General features: G+C 48.0%; 1 protein-coding gene across 1 annotated transcript in view; it reads left to right on the top strand.

Annotated features, from left to right (window-relative positions):
- The first annotated feature begins 2963 nt into the window (after positions 1 to 2963).
- Positions 2964 to 21227, top strand: part of CCDC15 (coiled-coil domain containing 15) — a 61936-nt gene continuing 43672 nt past the window's right edge. The window contains exons 1-4 of the mRNA XM_073584895.1: positions 2964 to 3240; positions 10163 to 10312; positions 11121 to 11330; positions 12891 to 13001. Coding sequence (XP_073440996.1) covers positions 3046 to 3240; positions 10163 to 10312; positions 11121 to 11330; positions 12891 to 13001 — 666 coding nt within the window. The 5' untranslated portion in view covers positions 2964 to 3045. The remainder of the gene's footprint in view (positions 3241 to 10162; positions 10313 to 11120; positions 11331 to 12890; positions 13002 to 21227) is intronic.

Raw genomic sequence — 21227 nt, forward strand, 5'->3', positions numbered from 1 at the left:
TAGATATATGGCTCAGCAGACTGTATCACACAGGATAGGATTAGATACATGGCTCAGCAGTCAGTATCACACAGGATAGGATTAGATACATGGCTCAGCAGTCAGTATCACACAGGAGAGGATTAGATACATGGCTCAGCAGTCAGTATCACACAGGATAGGATTAGATACATGGCTCAGCACACAGTATCACACAGGATAGGATTAGATACACTGCTGAGCAGACAGTATCACACAGGATAGGATTAGATACACTGCTGAGCAGACAGTATCACACAAGATAGGATTAGATACACAGCTCAACAGTCAGTATCGCACAGGAAAGGATTAGATACATAGCTCAGCAGTCAGTATCACACTGGATAGGACTAGATACATAGCTCATCAGTCAGTATCGCATAGGATAGGATTAGATACACAGCCCAGCAGGCAGTGTCAGACACGATAGTATTAGATACATGGCTCAGAAGACTGTATCACACAGGATAGGATTAGATACACAGCTCAGCACACAGTATCACACAGGATAGGATTAGATACACGGCTCACCACACAGTATCACACTGGATAGGATTAGATACATGGCTCAACACATAGTATCACACGGGATAGGATTAGATACACAGCTCAGCAGTCAGTATCACACTGGATAGGATTAGATACATAGCTCAGCAGTCAGTATCACACTGGATATGACTAGATACATAGGACATCAGTCAGTATCGCATAGGATAGGATTAGATACACAGCCCAGCAGGCAGTGTCAGACACGATAGTATTAGATACATGGCTCAGAAGACTGTGTCACACAGGATAGGATTAGATACATGGCTCAGCACACAGTATCACACAGGATAGGATTAGATACACAGCTCAGCACACAGTATCACACAGGATAGGATTAGATACACGGCTCACCACACAGTATCACACAGGATAGGATTAGATACACGGCTCACCACACAGTATCACACTGGATAGGATTAGATACATGACTCAACACATAGTATCACACGGGATAGGATTAGATACACAGCTCAGCAGTCAGTATCACACAGGATAGGATTAGATACATAGCTCAGCAGTCAGTATCACACTGGATATGACTAGATACATAGGTCATCAGTCAGTATCGCATAGGATAGGATTAGATACACAGCCCAGCAGGCAGTGTCAGACACGATAGTATTAGATACATGGCTCAGAAGACTGTATCACACAGGATAGGATTAGATACATGGCTCAGCACACAGTATCACACAGGATAGGATTAGATACACAGCTCAGCAGACTGTATCACACAGGATAGGATTAGATACATGGCTCAGCAAACAGTATATGATTAGATACACTGCTGAGCAGACAGTATCACAGGAAAGGATTAGATACATAGCTCAGCAGTCAGTATCGCACAGGATAGGATTAGATACACGGCTCACCACACAGTATCACACTGGATAGGATTAGATACACGGCTCACCACACAGTATCACACTGGATAGGATTAGATACATGGCTCACCACATAGTATCACACTGGATAGGATTAGATACACAGCTCAGCAGTCAGTATCACACAGGATAGGATTAGATACATAGCTCATCAGTCAGTATCGCACAGGATATGATTAGATACACAGCTCAACAGTCAGTATCGCACAGGAAAGGATTAGATACATAGCTCAGCAGTCAGTATCGCACAGGATAGGATTAGATACATGGCTCACCACACAGTATCACAATGGATAGGATTAGATACACGGCTCACCACACAGTATCACACTGGATAGGATTAGATACATGGCTCACCACATAGTATCACACGGGATAGGATTAGATACACAGCTCAGCAGTCAGTATCACACAGGATAGGATTAGATACATAGCTCATCAGTCAGTATCGCACAGGATATGATTAGATACACAGCTCAACAGTCAGTATCGCACAGGAAAGGATTAGATACATAGCTCAGCAGTCAGTATCGCACAGGATAGGATAAGATACACGGCTCACCACACAGTATCACACTGGATAGGATTAGATACACGGCTCACCACACAGTGTCACACTGGATAGGATTAGATACACAGCTCAGCAGTCAGTATCACACAGGATAGGATTAGATACAGCTCAGCAGACAGTATCACACAGGATAGGATTAGATACACGGCTCAGCAGGCAGTATCACACAGGATAGGATTAGATTCACTGCTCAGCAGACAGTATCACACAGGATAGGATTAGATTCACGGCTCAGCAGACAGTATCACACAGGATAGGATTAGATACAGCTCAGCAGACAGTATCACACAGGATAGGATTAGATACACAGCTCAGCAGACAGTATCACACAGGATAGGATTAGATACACGGCTCAGCATACAGTTTAACACAGGATAGGATTAGATACACAGCTCAGCAGACAGTATCACACAGGATAGGATTAGATACACAGCTCAGCAGACAGTATCACACAGGATAGGATTAGATACACGGCTCAGCATACAGTTTAACACAGGATAGGATTAGATACACAGCTCAGCAGACAGTATCACACAGGATAGGATTAGATACAGCTCAGTAGACAGTATCACACAGGATAGGATTAGATACACAGCTCAGCAGACAGTATCACACAGGATAGGATTAGATACACGGCTCAGCATACAGTTTAACACAGGATAGGATTAGATACACAGCTTAGCAGACAATATCACACAGGATAGGATTAGATACAGCTCAGTAGACAGTACCACACTGGATAGGATTAGATACACAGCTCAGCAGACTGTATCACACACGATAGGATGGATTAGATGCACAGCATAGGATTAGACACAGGGCTCAGCAGTCACAGTATCATACATTCTGTACTCATACCATGAGGAGGAGTTCTACTAACCAATCAGAGTGCGCGGTACATATGACACCTGACTACACAGCTGAGCGGACTTATCCTATTGGCCAGACTTTCTGTCAATCGCAGTCTCCTCAGTTCCGGAAGCAAAAGCGGTTGTCACGGAGATTCTGGACGCGGCAGTTTGAATGTCTGTGCGGACAGAGATGGCGCCGCCCGTGCAGCGTCCTGTGAGGAGGAGGGAAGAACCGGAGCGCAGCCGGCCGAGGCCCAGCAGGATGGTGGTGAACCAGGCGGTACTGGCGGAGCGGAACCCAGGGAGAGTGGCGGCTGTCGGGGCCTGGATAGAGCCTGGGGACCGTGATGCTGCGGACCGCATTAGGGTGAGTGCGAGAGACGGCGGGTTGTGAGGCCGGTAGTGTACTGGGGTCTGCAATAGGCCGCACCAGAGGAGGGCGTCCGGCACAGAGAGGGAATATACACACCGCTGCGGTACTGCACGAAAATCCGTCACAAAACGCTGACAGGGCCGTCAGGACGTGTTCGGCCATGTGCACACGATGCAGATATCCAGCGGATCCGCAGCGGATTTTACCGCGCAGAAACGCTGCATATCCGCATTGTGATGTACAGTAGCATGTTAGGCTGAGTTCACACGTGACGTTTTTTTCGCGTTTCCGCGGCGGTTTTAACTGCGAAAAATAAGCATCCCATGCAATCCTATGGGATTCCGCAATGCTGTGCTAATGCTGCGGTTTTTACCGCGGCGGAATCGCTTCGCGGTAAAAAAAACGCAGCATGCTCATTAATTTGCGGAATCGTGGCGATCCCGCACCCATAGGAATGCATTGTTCCGCTTACTTCCTGCATGTGGCTGTGCACACCATGCGGAAAGTAAGCAGAACAATTGCGGATGGTACCCACGGTCCGGAGGAGAGGAGACTGTCCTCCGGGCTTTGGGTACCATATCCCTGTAAAAAATAGAATTTAAAATAAGAAATATTGTTATTCTCACCTTCCGGCGTCCCGCGCAGCCTTCCCGCCTCTCCACGCATCCGTTCCCAGTAATCCTTTGAGAAAATGCCCGCGATGGCGTCCGTTCTCGCGGGATCGCGAAGTCTCGCGGTCATTCGCGTGACGTCATCGCGAATTACCGCGAGAAAGGACGTCATCGCGGGCATTTTCGCAAAGGATTACTGGGAACGGATGCGAGGGACGTCGGAGGGTAAGAATAACACTATTTTTTATTTTTTTTTACATTCTATCTTTTACTACTGATGCTGCATAGGCGGCCTCAGTAGTAAAAAGTTGGTCACACTTGTCAAACACTATGTTTGACGAGTGTGACCAACCTGTCAATCAGTTCTCCAAGCGATGCTACAGATCGCTTGGAAAACACTAGCATTCTGCAAGCTAATTACGCTTGCAAAATGCTAGTTTTTCCGCTGGAAAATCGCGGGAATTTAAAATGCGATTTTCCCGCGGAATGGAATTCCGGAATTCTCGCGGGAATTTCCGCGAGAGTTCCGGTACGTGTGCACTTAGCCTTAGTCAACTGGAAAAAAAAACCCGCTGTGCAGATGCTGCGGATTTTTCCGCGGTTCAAAATATGCAGCATGTCACTTGTTTTGTGCACTTTTTCACAACCTGCTCCATTCTCCAAATCCGCAGGGGAAAGCCGCAAGAAAAAAGGAAGAAATCCGCAGGAAAAATGCAGGTCATTTGCCCTGCGGATTTCTTCAATTCTGCGCGGAAAAATCCGCAGGGCAAAAAAGTACGTCTGCACTTAGGCTGAGTGCAGACGGACTTTTTAGCCAAATGACCTGCATTTTTCCTGCAGATTTCTTCCTTTTTTCTTGCGGTTTTCCACTGCGGTTTTCCTCCTGTGGATTTGGTGACAGGGGAGGTGGAAAACCGCACAAAAGAAGTAACATGCTGCGGATTTTGTACCGCAGGAAAACCGCGCGGAAAAATCCGCAGCATCTGCACAGCGGGTTCCTTTTTTCATTGATTTTAAGGCTACTGTACATCACAATGCGGTATGCAACGTTTTTGCGCGGTAAAATCCGCTGCGGATCCGCTGTAAATATGCATCGTGTGCACACAGCCTTCAGGTTTTTGAGCGTTTTTTAACCACTTCAGGTTTTCAAAAACACCAAAAATAGGACCTGAGTGTACCTAGATGCGGGGCGGTCAGGAGATGGGCGGGGCCTGGGGGCAATCAGGAGTTGGGCAGGGTCTAGGGTGCAGGTAGTCCTGGAGATAAGAGTTGAGCGAATATGTTCGGGTTCCCTCTTAAGGGCCCATTACACATAGCGATATCGCTACATGTGACACCTCCGACCGCTCCCCCGCGATGATCGCTGGTCGCGCGAGATCGTCCTTGGCCATTTCTCGGCGGCCGATTCCTGCTGGGCTTCCTGTAGCGCCGACGAGCGACGCGTGGACGCCGGCGGGAGGACGTCAGAATCGCCTCATCTGACAGGTAAGTAGCGACCCCCGACCACTGCCATGTCGCTGGTGAGATCTGCCTGTGTGGCAGCTCACTAGCGACCACTTAGCAATGCACCAGCAATCCATATCGTTGTCGTGATCGCTGGTGCATCGCTACGTGTAACGGTACCCTTATTCGGCAGGCTATAGCGCTTACCGAATAAGCTGCAGATGGATCCGGCTTCCTGGATCCCTCCAGCTGAACAGCTGATCGGCGCCGCAGCTGCATGTGTCGCGGCTGTGTCACAGCACATGCATGGAGAGTCTCTGCAGCTTATTCGGTAAGCGCTATAGCTTGCCGAATAAGAGGGAACCCAAACAAATTTGCTCAACTCTGCTGGAGATGGTCGGGGCCTTGGAGTCAGTCAGGCTAGGAAATGGGTAGGCCTATAGATGGGTGGGGCCTAGGGTGTGGGTAGGCCTATAGATGGGTGGGGCCTAGGGTGTGGGTAGGCCTATGGATGGGCGGGGCCTAGGGTGTGGGTAGGCCTATGGATGGGCGGGGCCTAGGGTGTGGGTAGGCCTATGGATGGGCGGGGCCTAGGGTGTGGGTAGGCCTATGGATGGGCGGGGCCTAGGGTGTGGGTAGGCCTATGGATGGGCGGGGCCTAGGGTGTGAGTAGGCCTATGGATGGGCGGGGCCTAGGGTGTGAGTAGGCCTATGGATGGGCGGGGCCTAGGGTGTGGGTAGGCCTATGGATGGGCGGGGCCTAGGGTGCGGGTAGGCCTATGGATGGGCGGGGCCTAGGGTGCGGGTAGGCCCATGGATGGGCGGGGCCTAGGGTGCGGGTAGGCCCATGGATGGGCGGGGCCTAGGGTGCGGGTAGGCCTATGGATGGGCGGGGCCTAGGGTGCGGGTAGGCCTATGGATGGGCGGGGCCTAGGGTGCGGGCAGGCCTATGGATGGGCGGGGCCTAGGGTGTCGGTAGGCCAAAGGATGGGCGGGGCCTAGGGTGGAGGTGATTTTGGAGGGTGCAGACTTGGAAGGGGTCGGGCCCGGAGGAGAGGACTTGGAAAGGGTTGGGCCTGGAGGAGAGGACCTGGAAGGGGACGTGCCTGGTGGTCGAGCGGACCATTCTTCTTTTTCTGGACAGACTCTCTGTACTTGACAACACAAGTCCCTGAGAGGCTCAGGAGACAACCTAGGCTTGTACTGGCTCAATGGAGAGCAAGAGAATCCTACAATGTGCCCCTTTGCAGGAGTGGGTTACCACCCTCTTGTATGAGCAGTACTTGGTACAATATATATGAATCACTGTGTGCAGACAGAGGCTACATCTTATTCATGTAACAATCTTCCCATTTCAAGGTTCTATAAATTTGTATGTGAGGATAATGTCACATTTACATGTAGCGGGGCCCTGAAGTTGGTTACTGGTGGGCCCTTAGCACCCCAGTCTGACACTAAGACGACCAGATGTTTCTTAGAGGATTTTGCCATTGTTTTCTTTATACAACCCCTGGCAAAAATTATGGAATCACCGGCCTTGGAGGATGCTCATTCAGTTGTTTAATTTTGTAGAAAAAAAGCAGATCACAGACATGGCACAAAACTAAAGTCAATTCAAATGGAAACTTTCTGGCTTTAAGAAACACTAAAAGAAATCAAGAACAAAAAATGTGGTAGTCAGCAATGGTTACTTTTTTAAACCAAGCATAGGGGAAAAATTATGGAATCACTCAATTCTGAGGGGAAAAATTATGGAATTAACCCTGTACATATTTATTCCCAAAACAAACACCTACATTAAATTAGATCTGCTCGTTAGTCTGCATCTAAAAAGGAATGATCACACCTTGGAGAGGATTGACATGAATCATGGCTCCAACATGAGATATGTCAATTGAAACAAAGGAGAGGATTATCAAACTCTTAAAAGAGGGTAAATCATCACGCAATGTTGCAAAAGATATTGGTTGTTCACAGTCAGCTGTGTCTAAAATCTGAACCAAATACAAACAACATGGGAAGGTTGTTAAAGGCAAACATACTGGTAGACCAAGCAAGATATCAAGACCCGAAACTTAAAGCAATATGTCTCCAAAACAGGAAAGACAAAACAAATGAACAAATGGGAGGAAACTGGAGTCAACGTCTGTGACCGAACTGTAAGAAACCGCCTAAAGGAAATGGGATTTACATACAGAAAAGCTAAACAAAAGCCATCATTAACACCTAAACAGAAAAAAAACAAGGTTACAGTGGGCTAAGGAAAAGCAATCGTGGACTGTGGATGACTGGATGAAAGTCATATTCAGTGATGAATTGTGAATCTGCATTGGGCAAGGTGATGATGCTGGAACTTTTTTTTGGTGCCGTTCCAATGAGATTTATAAAGATGACTGCCTGAAGAGAACATGCAAATTTCCACAGTCATTGATGATATGGGGCTGCATGTCAGGTAAAGGCACTCGGGAGATGGCTGTCATTACACCTTCAATAAATGCACAAGTTTATGTTGATAAACATACAGAATGCTGTAGATAAGCCCCTGATGTCGATGCCGGCAGCTCATAGTCCCAAAAAAGGGTGACAGATTCCCTTTAAAGCCAGAAAGTTTGCATTTGAAATGACTTTAGTTTTGTGCCATGTCTGTGATCTGCTTTTTTTTTTTTCTACAAAATTAAACAACTGAATGAACATCCTCCAAGGCCGGGGATTCCATAATTTTTGCCAGGGGTTGTACAACCGCCAGCTCTTTCTTCAGTATTCAGAGGAGTGAGACACACAAAAAAATGCTTTGGGTTGAAATGGCCGGAGTTTCCCGATCCTATTCATGGTGTGCACAAACCCTCCAGAGCCCGGGAAGAGGACGCACAACAGTTCATAATCAGGGGGCCGAATGAGGACGACGCCTCAGGCAGTGTTTTTTTTTTTTTTTGTTAAGCAGTTTTTCCTGAGGTTACAGGAGGTTTTTGGTTACCAGCAATGTTTTTAGGCATTTTTGGGGCGTTTAATTCTGGTGTTTTCCTGAGAGTTTTTTTTCTTTTTTTTTTAATTTAACAATGAAGAAACCATGAGCGGGGTTTTTGGCTTGTATTGGAATGTTTAGAGCGCTTACAGAGCAGAAACCCAGAGGATTGTTCACACCCTGAGTATTTGCATCTTTTTGTTTTTTTGCACAAGAAAGTTTAGCGTTTTACTGCCCCAGCTTAAAGAATACTAATAAATGCAATTTCCAAAATCTCATGCACACGCTGCTTATATATATTTTTTTGTAAACCCATCAGTGCATTTTTCTAATTTGTCAATTGTTTCGCCCCTTTTTCAAGTAAATGCTTTAAAAAAAAACTAAAATGTTTATTAATGTACGCAAACAGCTGTTTCCTGCCAACACCTGCATTTATCATGCAGGAAAAAAAACTGCAAAAGCACGCTGTGTGAACATAACCAAGGTGTGTTTTCTGCGTTAAAAGCGCATAGTTCAGCAGTGTCGGTCGCGCAGCGTGTGGGAGATTTAGTGAAATCATATGCACTTTATATGGACTATATAAACACAGAGGATTTTCTGCACATAAAAGATGAACACAGCCTGAGGCGGTTACAGGGGGTCTGTCGCCAGGTTGTTGCTCCTGTACTGAGGATTTCCATCCGGAGCTGACAGTCAGAATAAATACAGTCTTGGAGTACCTGTCGCTTGATGCTGCATGGTCATACTTGCTACCGTACCATCCTTCTTGCATAAAGGATCGTTCACACAAAGAAACCTTCATAGGAAACCTAGTGCCTACCATCAGTGTGAACATGGCAGCGACAGACACTCGGGCATCAGCTGATCACACCATCGGTGACATATCTTTTCGCATGTATGGGACGTGCTGCAGACATTTGCACACTGCGCATATGACCTCAGTATATACAGACTGCACATTCCTAAAGGGGTTGTCCAGTCTCAGATTAAAAGCCTGCAGTCACTATATACAGCAGCAGACTGACAAATGGTTGCAATGTGCACAATGTTGCTATTGCTCTGTACTGAGGGCTTCTTGGGATCGGTGGGGTTTCCGACAGTCCTGTGGATAGGGTATCACTTCCAAACTTGGCACAACCCCTCCTTATCTTTAACCTGAAAATGATCCAGTTAGAAAAAGGACTTTGAGCGTTTACTAAATTCCTGGCCTGACGTCACAGATTGCACTGCTCTCGATCTATGGAAGGACGTGACATCGGTGAGGGTTGGCATCGATCTCATATGGCCAATGTATGGAATGAACGGCAGCTATTTCTATTAGTGTGGAGGGCCATACTTATTTTATGGGGTATAGAACTTCTAAAACAGCTGTTATTATTAGGATGTTTATCGGTGGTGTGCGCTGAGCCTCCCAACATCGCTCTAAGGAAGCACTCAGCTCATCCACACGCAGAGCGGCTTCAGGTTTGTGCACCACTTTTGCCCCTTCCTTGGATGCTGGTCATCTCAGGATCCAGCCCCTCAAATCAAAACTACTGAACAGGCAGAATGACATCTATTACCCTTTAATGGCGAAATGCAACCAAATGTGATTTGCCATGTTTACACCAATGGCGTCCAGGAGTTTTATCTAGTGCAGAGCTTCATTCACAATTCTGCTGGTTGCTATTAGAAGCAGTCAGCAAATGGTGCTCCTGTAATGCCGTAGGTCAGTTCACAGCCTACAGATGACTGCACGGACACTGAGACACTTTACAGAAGGCAACTGAATAAGCAGGAATGGCTAGGGGAGTTCAGCTCTGAAGCTGCTGACTGTAGTTTCAGTTACAGCCACTAGATGGCATGAGATACCAGTGTTTTCCTTATAGGGACACCTAACATATTGTTTCTCCTGGTTTAGGTCCCTGCTTGGCAAATTGAAGACCAGCTGATCCAGTACCAGAGGGAAAAGGAGCAGAGACTGATTCGCTTTCAAGGGGAGGTGAAGCGAAGGGTTAATCAGCATGCCAAACAGTGCAAGCAGCATCAGCTCCAGAAATCCTACGATGTGGTACGAGTCCCCCTGCCTCTCGCCTGTCACCATGTATGTGAGTGCAGGCAGGAGAGGAACATGTGGACTGCAATCGAGGGAAAACACGCAAAGTCCTATGTTTCTCCAGAGCAACAGACTGATCTTATGTAATTAATAAGCCATGGTGATCTTGCATCCATTGTGTCATAACATCACAAGACCTTGTGTTAGATGATAGAGGAGCTGTCATCTCATCCATGCTGTACGAGCCACGGGCAGTAGAAATCAGACATTTAATAGTAAATGTTTTAGTCTGGAACACTGCGGTCTCTAGGAGAAAACATGGTTTGATATGCCGGCCACCGACTGTGTGAAGTGGCATACCAGTCCGAGACAGACCACCGGCAGCGCAGGCCACTCCCTTTTAGACCCACATCTTCACAGACATGCCAGTCTTATTAATTTAGCTGGGGCGAAGCTGCTTGCTACATGCCTTAGACACACAGCCCGAAACGTGTAGTCCACGGCCGACTCTTAAAACATTCACAATTGCAATACCGCAGCCAATGTCTGATTCTTGTTTCCCGTGGACCAGGCACCGTGCATAGAAGAACAGTGGCTCATTAGATGCAAGTGTGACTGTATCGTGGGGTCTTGTGATGTGAGATTTCGAGGACTCAGTGGGGCACAGTCCTCATTTTCTGTGCTTGGCATGTTCACCTGTCGGGTCACCCCAACAGATTATAAAACTTAAAGGCTTGATGAGACAGGCGCCGTCTTCATCGCAGCCTCTGTACGGATTTCATGCACTAATTTATTATGCTCCGACCTTTCTTCTGTCCTGCAGATCACAAGGGAGGGAATCATCGTCACACAGTCTTCAGATGCCGCCATACATTTTACCCCAAAGAGAAACACTTGCACTTACCGCAATACCCAAGTCGCCATCTGCAGCCCCCGCAAGCGCTGGGTGTCCGCTCAGAGGATCAGTGATGACTCTGAGGACGATTTGAAGGAGCGGGATGGAAATAAGTTATTCTCGGAGCATGCTAAAGCAGTAAGTATCTCCTGATGATAGCGCTTTACGTCTGCGGTAAGCAACTTATTTTGTTACTGTTTTTTCTGGTGTCCATACAAAATGCAATTCAGCAGCCCATCTCCAGATTCCTGTACCCCCACCATTGGCTCATAATATGTCAGAAGAGGTGTCAGGGTGTGCTGTCACCTTAAGGTTTGGGTGGAATTGCAGCTTAATAACAATAATTATTATTCCAACAATTATGTCAGTGCTGACCTCTCACTTAACACTGTTGTGAAAACCATGATGAGGATGATTACTACAAATATTACGTAACATGAAGGGGGAGAGGGAACCGCTGTGGTTGGGACTGAGTGATCACACAGTACCTAGTCTTCAAAGATGGGTATCGGGGCTTGTAAATTATTCACTGCTTTAAATAATCTCTGCTAGATGTCATAGAATGGAAACATCCTGGTTCATATCAGCACGTTGTAATACTGTCCTTCTATGAGTTAATAAATCATCAAGTCCTCCGGGCTAATGGCTGTTACCTACACTGATACATTGTAACAAACTTTCAGCTGTTACAGCTGCTTCTTCCAACGCTGAGTCATACATATGTTATGTTTTTGATGGGCAGAAGGATGTAAACCCCTGCCGGACACGTCTGGCCCCAACGGTAATGTACGCTGAGAAAAATAGGATTGGGTATGCTGCAATCCAACATGCCTGACCCTTTCTTTACGTGACTGCACATGGTGTTGGAGTGTCAGGACTTCCATTCTCCTCATAGATGTTTAGTCCTACCTGTAATCTGCGTTCTCCTGTATAAATCCTATGGACTGCTCTGATAAATAATACTCCCATAAAGGTTTTCTCGTATGTGGCCCATCCTATGTTCTCATGTGTTCGGGGTAATGCTCAGTACGGAAGCAGTGTCTGACAGTGATGTATTATGTAGTGAAACGTTTCTTCCGTACACTTCACATCTGTGATCAGGCTGTGGATTTGTCTGGATGCACACTCGGGCTTGTGTCAAGGTCTACCCCATTGTGGCGTATGGTCCTGGGTACAGGGTGGGGGAACAGTACGGTCACAAACTTGAATGATGGATGGATACCGTCTTGACCCAGACTTCTGGGGAAGTTGTTCAGTATTTCTTAGACTTGGAGATCAGTAAAATCCTCCAGTAGCCACCATTCCTATACACCCATAATATTGGAATCCACACAATATATAGCCATAGACTTTAGATAAAAGTTGGCTCCACCAACTACCTTCTGCGGGATTGTTCATCTAATGTATCCTGGCTCTCCTTGACACCTTGAATGTCAATGGTGTTGGGAGGAAGCATTGGGTATATTGGATTTTAGCATGCCTGATCCTTTCTTACCGCAGGAGATCAGCTGCTGCCAGTGGGGGCCATCTGGGATCAGTGGCTAAGGACTGATATCTGACAACGTCATGGAAAACTAGTGACCAGACTCTGAGACAGGATCCGGATGTTCAGCTTAAAACGCATCGTGGGCTGCTGTATTAATAAGATTTTTCTACTTGGTGTAAGTCACTATTAACCTCATCTGTGTTTCACAACAGCTCAAAAATACCATGCGACAGGTGCGCGACAGGTTGGCGGCACTGAAGACAGTGGAGGCCGAGGAGTTAACGCTGCCTGGTGGCCTCTGGAAGGTTTCCCCCACCAGAGATGTGAGTCCTCGGTATTCAGTTATGGCTGATCGCTTTATACCATTCCAAAGGGCAAGATAATAACAAGTTGCAAATTGCTACTTGTAAGAACACCAAGACCCAAATTTATGATTGATGCCATGGCATCCGGATTGTAAATCTTAAATCAGTTTAGCAACATAAAATATCGGCTATTCAAGCTGCAATAAAAAATGCAGGAGAATATTGCAAGATCGATGACTTTCCTTGAAAATGGTGAAGAAAAGATAATGCGGAAAAAAAGAGCGATTTTTGGTAGTTGAATAAACATATATACCCTATACACATAGTCATGGCCAAAAGTGTTGGCACCCTTGAAATTGTTACAAAAAATAGAGTATTTCTCCCAGAAAATTATTGCATTTACGTGTTTATTTCCTTTGTGTGTGTATTAGATCAACACGAAAAAGTCAAATTGGACTTAATTTCACACACAACCCTCAAAATGGGGTGGACAAAATTGTTGGTAAACAACTTTTTTTTTCAATCATGTGATGATTGTTCACACTCACCTTTGGGAAGTAACCGGTGTGTGCAATATGAAAATCGCACCTGAAACCAGATAAAAAGGGGAGATGTTGACTCAATCTTTACATTGTGTTTCTGTGTGTGTCACACTAAGCATGGAGAACAGAAAGAGGAGAAGAGTACTGTCTGAGGACAGAGATCCTGATGTTCCTTTGGCCATGGTGCACAACATAATCAAGACGTTTACAACCCATGGCACTGTAGTTAATCTCCCTGGATGGCGGAGAAAAATTGATGAAAGGTTGCATTGCAGGATAGTCCTGATGGTGGATAGGCAGCCCCAATCAAAGTCCGAAGAAATTCCAGTTGTCCTGCAGGCTCAGGGTGCATCAGTGTCGGCGCAAACTCTGTCCACATGTGAATGAAACGCTATGGCAGGAGACGCCGGAGGACCCCACTGCTGAGACATAGGCATAAAAAGCTAGACTTCATTGTGCCAAAATGTACACTACCGTTCGAAAGTTTAGGGTCACCCAGACAATTTTGGGTTTTCCATGAAAACTCATACTTTTATTAATCAAATGAGTTGCCAAATTAATTGAGAATCTAGTCCAGACATTGACAAAGTTCGAAAAAAAAGATTTTTATGTTAAATAATTTTCTTCTTCAATCTTTGCTTTCGTCGAAGAATGCTCCCTTTGCAGCAATTACAGTATTGCAGACCTTTGGCGTTCTAGCAGTTAATTTGCAGAGGTAATCTGGAGAAATTTCACCCCATGCTTCCAGAAGCTTCTCCCACAAGTTGGTTTGGCTTGATGGGCACTTTTTGCGTACCATACGGTCAAGCTGCTCCCACGACAGCTCAATGGGGTTTTTTTGCGTACCGTACGGTCAAGCTGCTCCCACGATAGCACGCATTGTGGGGTGCAGATGCAGTGTGGGGTGCAGCACGCAAGCATCGCAGAAGCTAAGCATCAAGAAAACGGCAGTTATACATGGCATGGAATTAACATTCATCTCTCTTCACACAGGTAATCAACTGATCCACCCTGCACGTATTTACTCCATTCACTGCTAGCAAGCAGCCTCAATGGTACAACTTCCCACCTCTGCTGCCTCTATTTACTGCTGCAATATATCCAAATGGTAATCAACTGATCCACCCTGCATGTATTTACTCCATTCACTGCTAGCAAGCAGCCTGAATGGTACAAATTCCCACCTCTGCTGCCTCTATTTACTGCTGCAATATATCCAAATGGTAATCAACTGATCCACCCTGCATGTATTTACTCCATTCACTGCTAGCAAGCAGCCTGAATGGTACATCTTCCCACCTCTGCTGCCTCTATTTTCTGCTGCAATATATCCAAATGGTACAACTCCATACTTCTGCTTGCTATCTGTCTTCTGCTGCTTTACCATTTTGCTGCATATTTTAATGTGCTTGCTAAAGCTTTGGTATAATTAATTTGTTCACTGTATGTAATACTTACTGCTTTAGGGCCCCGTCACACACAGCGACTCACCAGCAATCCCGACAATGATATCAACGTGTCAGGATCGCTGGTGAGTCGCTACATGATCGCTGGTGAGCTGTCAAACAGACAGCTTCACCAGCGATCAGGACCAGCTACGCCGAGCGCGCGGCATCGCTGTGTACTTTAATTACCAGCGCGCTGATGCAGGGAGCTGGTAACTAAGGTACACTTCGGGTTTCTAAGGAACGTGCTTAGAAACCCTGCGTTTACCTTAGTTACCAGCTGATCGCTGGTCTCCCGCCTGTCACACGCAGCGATGCGTGCTGGCCAGCGGGAGACCAGCGATCAAAGAAATGTCCAGGGCTTTCCAAGAGCGATCAGCGATACCGGCAGGGGGGCCGGTTGCTGATCGCTGTCACACACAGCGATCTCGCTGGTGAGATCGCTGTTACGTCACAAAACTTGTGACTCGGCAGCGATCTCGCTAGCGAGATCGCTATGTGTGACGGGGCCCTAAAGGCCCTTTTACATTTAGCGATGCACCAGCAATCTGACCACGATATGACCCGGTCAGGATCGCTGGTGCATCGCTAAATGGTCGCTAGTGAGCTGCCAAACAGGCAGATCTCACTAGCGATGTAGTGACACAGCAGCGGTCGTTACTTACCTTTCACACGCAGCGATGCTGACGTCCTCCCACCCGCGTCCACACGTCGCTCGTCGGCACCAGCAGGAAGCGCCTAGCAAGAAATGGACCCAGCTGATCTCGCGCGATCAGCGACAGACAGCGAGGGAGCCGGTCGGAGGTAAGTATCACACATAGCGATATCGCTAGCAATATCGCTGCTGCGTCACAAAATCGGTGACGTTTTAGCGATATTGCTAGCGATATCGCTATGTGTAAAACCCCCTTTAGATCCGTGACTGGGGCCTCTCTATATCTTATCAGGTGGAAGGTGCTATAGCATATCAACACAGCCTGGTCTAGTGCCTTTGATCATCTAACCACCCCCTGGTGTGCTGGCCCCAGCTGCCAAATTATACCCAACCAGCTCCCACAATCCCTCTCTCCTGACCCTGTAGTGTGGCCTATATATGTAGTAGTTCCTAAGGGGAAGCACGCAGTGTGGGGTGCAGCATGCAAGCATCCCATAAGCAAAGCATTACAGAAGCTAAGCATCAAGAAAACAGCAGTTATACATGGGAGTTTGTCAGGGCGGGAGTCAGGTAACCCACACTTTGCTCTCTTTTATCCGTGTGCTTTATTTCTTTCCTCCTGTGCTCCCTTGCCATCCACATTCACCACCCCATCCCCCCTCCATCACGACTCATACACATCAGCCCTTCTATACTTCCCTCTCCCATGTACAGCTCCCATGCACTCCTCACCTTCCTGAGAAACCTCAGCCCATCTTGCCCAAACACATTGCAGAAAAAAACTACTTACAATTCCAAGAACTATTTGCTCTTTATCTTCCTACTCCTACTGATTTCAGGGGACATCTCCCCCAACCCTGGTCCACCATCCCCCAACCTCAACCCCTACCCTACCTCATATTGAAACCATAATAATCTAATTAATATTACTTGCACTCCCTCATCTCCATCTTTTAATTGTGCTCTCTGGAATCCACGGCCTGTTTGTAACAAGCTTCCTTTCCTACACAACTACTTTCTGAACAACTCTCTTAATCTCTTGGCCCTCACTGAAACCTGGATTCAGGATTCTGACACGGTCTCTCCTGCTGCCATTTCCTATGGTGGCTTACAATTCTCTCATTCCCCGAAACCCACAAACAGACATGGTGGTGGAGTCGGCATACTCCTGTCCCCACAATGCACTTTCCAGGTCATCCCCCCCAAATGACAAAATCCCGTCAAAGACAGTGCCCCGGACTTCTGGTGGTAAATCGGGCCCTGTGAGAGTAGGTCCATGCGATCTGGTAGTCGCCAGGGAACGTCGGCGACAAGTTGGACTAGTTCTGCGTATCATGCCCGGCGCGGCCAATCTGGCGCGACTAGGATCACTGGTACCCCCTCTGCTCTGGTTTTCTTGATGACCTTTGGAAGCAAGGGAAGAGGAGGAAAAATGTACAGGAGTCGATACCGTTGCCACGACAGAACTAGAGCGTCTGCTCTGATGGCACATGGATCGCGTGATCGGGCAATGAACCAGGGAACCTTGTTGTTTAGTCTTGAGGCCATGAGATCCACATCCGGAGTCCCCCAGAGATGGTAAATCTGCTGAAAGACTTCCGGATGAAGAGACCACTCTCAAGAGGTGACTTGAGAAAATGGTGACTGAGAAAATCCGCCGCCCAAATCTCTACACCCGAGATGGCCGAATGGTTGGTCCCTGCCCAACGGAGGATGTGACTCACTTCGTGCATGGCCATCCTGCTGTGGGTACCCCCTGACTGTTGATATACGCTACAGCCGTGGTGTTGTCGGATTGGATCCTGATGGGGTGACCTGCGAGGAGATGGTGGAAACTCAGTAGGGCTAGCCTGATTGCTCGTATCTCCAAGATGTTGATGGGGAGACGCTACTCCTGAGTGGACCAACGACCCTGTGCCGTGTGGTGGCGGAAAACCGCACCTCAGCCAAGAAGACTGGCGTCGGTGTTCACCACCAACCAACGTACTGGGAGAAAAGACTTTCCTTGATTCAGGGAGGACTTCAGTGTCCACCACCTGAGGGTCTGTCTGACCCGCAGGGACATACAGAACCGACGGTCTAGGGAGAACGGGTTCTCGTCCCAAGCCAACAGCAGCGCATGTTGCAAAGGGCGGAGATGGACCCGTGCGAATGGGACTGCTTCTATCGCTGCTACCATCTTTCCGAGAATCCCCATGCTGAAACGTATGGAGTGAGGAACTTGTCGGGAAAGGCTCCCTGTTGTAAGGCTAATGCCTTTTCTGGAGGGAGTATGCCAAACCTGCGGGAAGTGTCGAGGATCATTCCCAAGAAGGAAATCTGCTGAGCCGGTACTGGAGACAACTCTTCGAAGTTTATTTTCCAGCCCAGACGAGAAAGTGTATTCACTGTGATACCTACGGATTCTTCGCAGGCTGGAAGGGACGGGCCGTTGATCAGTAGGTCGTCCAGATACGGAAGTACCACCACTCCCCGAGCGTGAAGAATGGCCATGACAGCCGCCATGACCTTGGTAAAGACTCTGGGGGTGATGGCGAGTCCGAAAGGCATGGCAACGAACTGGAAGTGTTCCTCGCGAATTGCGAAGAGTAGGAACTGTTGATGTGACGGAAAGATTGGGATGTGAAGGTAAGTATCCTTGATATCGATGTATGCTAGGAACTCTCCTCCTTCCATGGAGGCGACGACTGAACAGAGATTCCATTCTGAATCACCGTACCCTGACAAACTTGTTTAACAGCTTGAGGTCCAGTATGGGCTGCATCGTTCCGTGCTTCTTCGGAACCACAAATAGGTTTGAGTTAAAACCCTTGAACCTTTTGTCTTGAGGGACCGGAATAATGACTCCGTCCCTTTGCAGCGCATGTACGGCCTGAAGGAAAGCTGTTGTCTTTGTTTTGGGGGGTGAAGACCGGAAAAAACGTGTCGGTGGGGGGGAAGAGAACTCTATTTTGTATCCGGAGGACACCAGCTCTCTGACCCACTCGTCATGGACGACCGCAAGCCAGACCTGATGGATCGAAAGTAGACAACCGCCTACTCTTTCGGTGTCTGCGGATACCGCAACAAGTCATTGTGTAGAGGATCTATGGGATCTGGCTCCCTTAGTTCCAGATGCCCTTGGCCTGGGTTTCCAGGCGCAGTTAAGTCTGTATGAGACCTGGGAATCTCTGTCTCCACGCAGGGGCCGAATTGATCGAGAAGAGACGTTTGTGGAGGACCAACTGGAATTGTTGCGAAAAAGGCCGAAAACGAGTCGGTTGTTGATTCCGAAACGGCCGGACCGGCCTTTGTTGGGGAAGGAATTTACTCTTCCCTCCGGTAGTGTCAGAAATGAGCTGATCCAGTTTCTTTCCAAATAGGCGACCAGTTTGATAAGGCAGAGAAGTCAACGATCTCTTGGAAGCGGAATTTGCCCGCCAGTCGTGGAGCCATAGGGCCCTTCTAATGGAGACTGCATTTGCAGCTGCCTGTGCAGCGCAATTGGCGGCATCTAAAGAAGCGTTAACTACAAAGTCTCCTGCGTGAGCTATCTGACTGGCGAGGCTGGCTGCCTCCGGGGGAAGATTGCTATCTTGAATGGCTGTGACTAACACCTCTGCCCAAGTGGCCATAGCCTTGGCCACCCAAGTCGCCGTGAAAAATGGAAAGAGCGTCACTCCTGAAGCCTCAAAGACTGAGTGAGCAAGGTAGTCAATTTGACGGTCAGAGGGGTTTTTGACTGAAGAACCGTCAGAAACGGATAGGAGCGTTTTGGAAGCAAGACGCGATATAGGATCCACTGAAGGGGATTGTAGCCAATCCTTCATTAGATCTGGAGCAAAAGGATATTTAGACTCAATAGGCTTTTGACCTGAGAACCGTTTATCTGGCCAGTCCCCATGTCTCTGGACAATGCCCTTAAACTCAGGATGGCTGGCAAATACGTGCACGCGTTTAGTCTTCTTTAAAGGACACAACGTGTTCTGGAGCCAAAAGATTTTCCTCGTCCAACCTCAGAATCTTGTTGCTTGATTCTCTTATAGAGTCAGTCAATTCTTGGTCATTCGAGGGGTCCTGAGTTAATGACGTGTCAGACTCGTGTTCAGAGTCATGTTCGCTGCAAACTTTAGGAGAGCGAGAATGAGAGACAGAACTCGTAGATGCCGAAGCGCGAGCATGATCAGGGGACGCGTCATGGGTCCGTTTTCTATAAACCTGACCATCTCTTGACAGAGTACGACCCCTGCTTGTGGACGGTTCCCGACCGTCGCCAGAGCCCTCCGCAGTCGGCAAAGAGACTTTCTGACTTAAAGAAGAGCCCCGGAGGGAGTCTATAGACTTGGTTAGGGACTCCACAGACTGTGACAGGGACGCAGCCCACTCAGGGGGACTAAACTCAGAGGGCACGGTGGCAGCGGATGGCGTTTGAGCATAATGGAGTAGTGTGAGCACTGAGCAAGGCAGTCTTGCAAGTGGCACAAGAGGTAAAGAACGCAGTGTGTTTTTAGTTAGAATTTTTGGCCTCCTTAGATTGAGACATAGTGCCCCTAAAGGGATACAGGCAGAGTCTGAGCTGCAGATAAAGACGTGTAATCGTGCAGAGAGGGGATTAAGCTTCTTCCTGAGGCAGATGCAGCTTACCCAAGGTCCTGATGCTATGTCCCCAGGAGAGAGGTCAGTGGCCCTGCAGCGTCGCTTGGCACTGTCAACCAGTGTGCCCCCCCCCCGCAGCTGTCACAGAGCAGGCTGCTGAAGAAAAAACATGGCCCCCGAGACTAACAGGGCGCTTCTCGTTCAGAGCGAGAGGCGCCAGGGACGTGGACGGCGGCCCCATCGGTGGGCGGTGCCATGTAAATTGCAGCCAAGTCCAGCTGAAAAGCTGGGGGCTAAATTTCTGGGCCTGCCGGTGCTGGGTGCCGACTGAAAGAAAAGCGGGGAACCGCGACGGGGCACCGATGTACCGCTGCTGGCACTAGGCCAGCGCTTCCTCCCAGGGACCAGGACCCGACCCCATACCTCCGTTGCAGGTGTTCACGCAGGGTTGCGCTGTCCGGGACCCAGCTGTAAGATCTCATCCTCCCGGGCGATGCAGCAGAGCTGGAGTTGTTCTTAAAGGTATATGCCTCGATCCATCCTCCCTATAGACAGGGGGATGGAGAGGCTATGGGGCTGAAGCAGGCCATCAGGTGGGGGCCTCTGCCGTGAGATTGTGAGACGTTCTGTGCGCACACTCTTTGTCATTGTGTGGAGATCGGAACTGTCACCCCTGAGAATAAGGTATGCCCCAGTCGTCGCAGGAGAGAGTACAGGGAGGTATACTCAGCGTTCTTGCCTGTTGTTGGTTCAGGGGGAGAACGGACCCTTGAAAGAGATCCGTCGCCCCTTCACTCCGTTAATTAAAAAATAAAAATTTACAAAAAAAAAATTAAAAAATTGAACATAAAAACGATGGGGTCTGAAGCCAGACCCAAGTGCCTCCTACAGACATTAAGGAAGAACTGGGTCTTTCTCAAACTACAGACTCTAATGTACTTGTCTTGTTGCTCAGTTGTGCAGCGGGGCCTCCCACTTCTCTTTCTACTCTGGTTAGAGCCTGTTTGTGCTCTCCTCTGAAAGGAGT

The sequence above is a fragment of the Dendrobates tinctorius genome, unplaced genomic scaffold (assembly GCF_039654945.1).
Source record: "Dendrobates tinctorius isolate UK_male_01 unplaced genomic scaffold, ASM3965494v1 ptg000086l, whole genome shotgun sequence".
Classification (NCBI taxonomy): domain Eukaryota; kingdom Metazoa; phylum Chordata; class Amphibia; order Anura; family Dendrobatidae; genus Dendrobates; species Dendrobates tinctorius.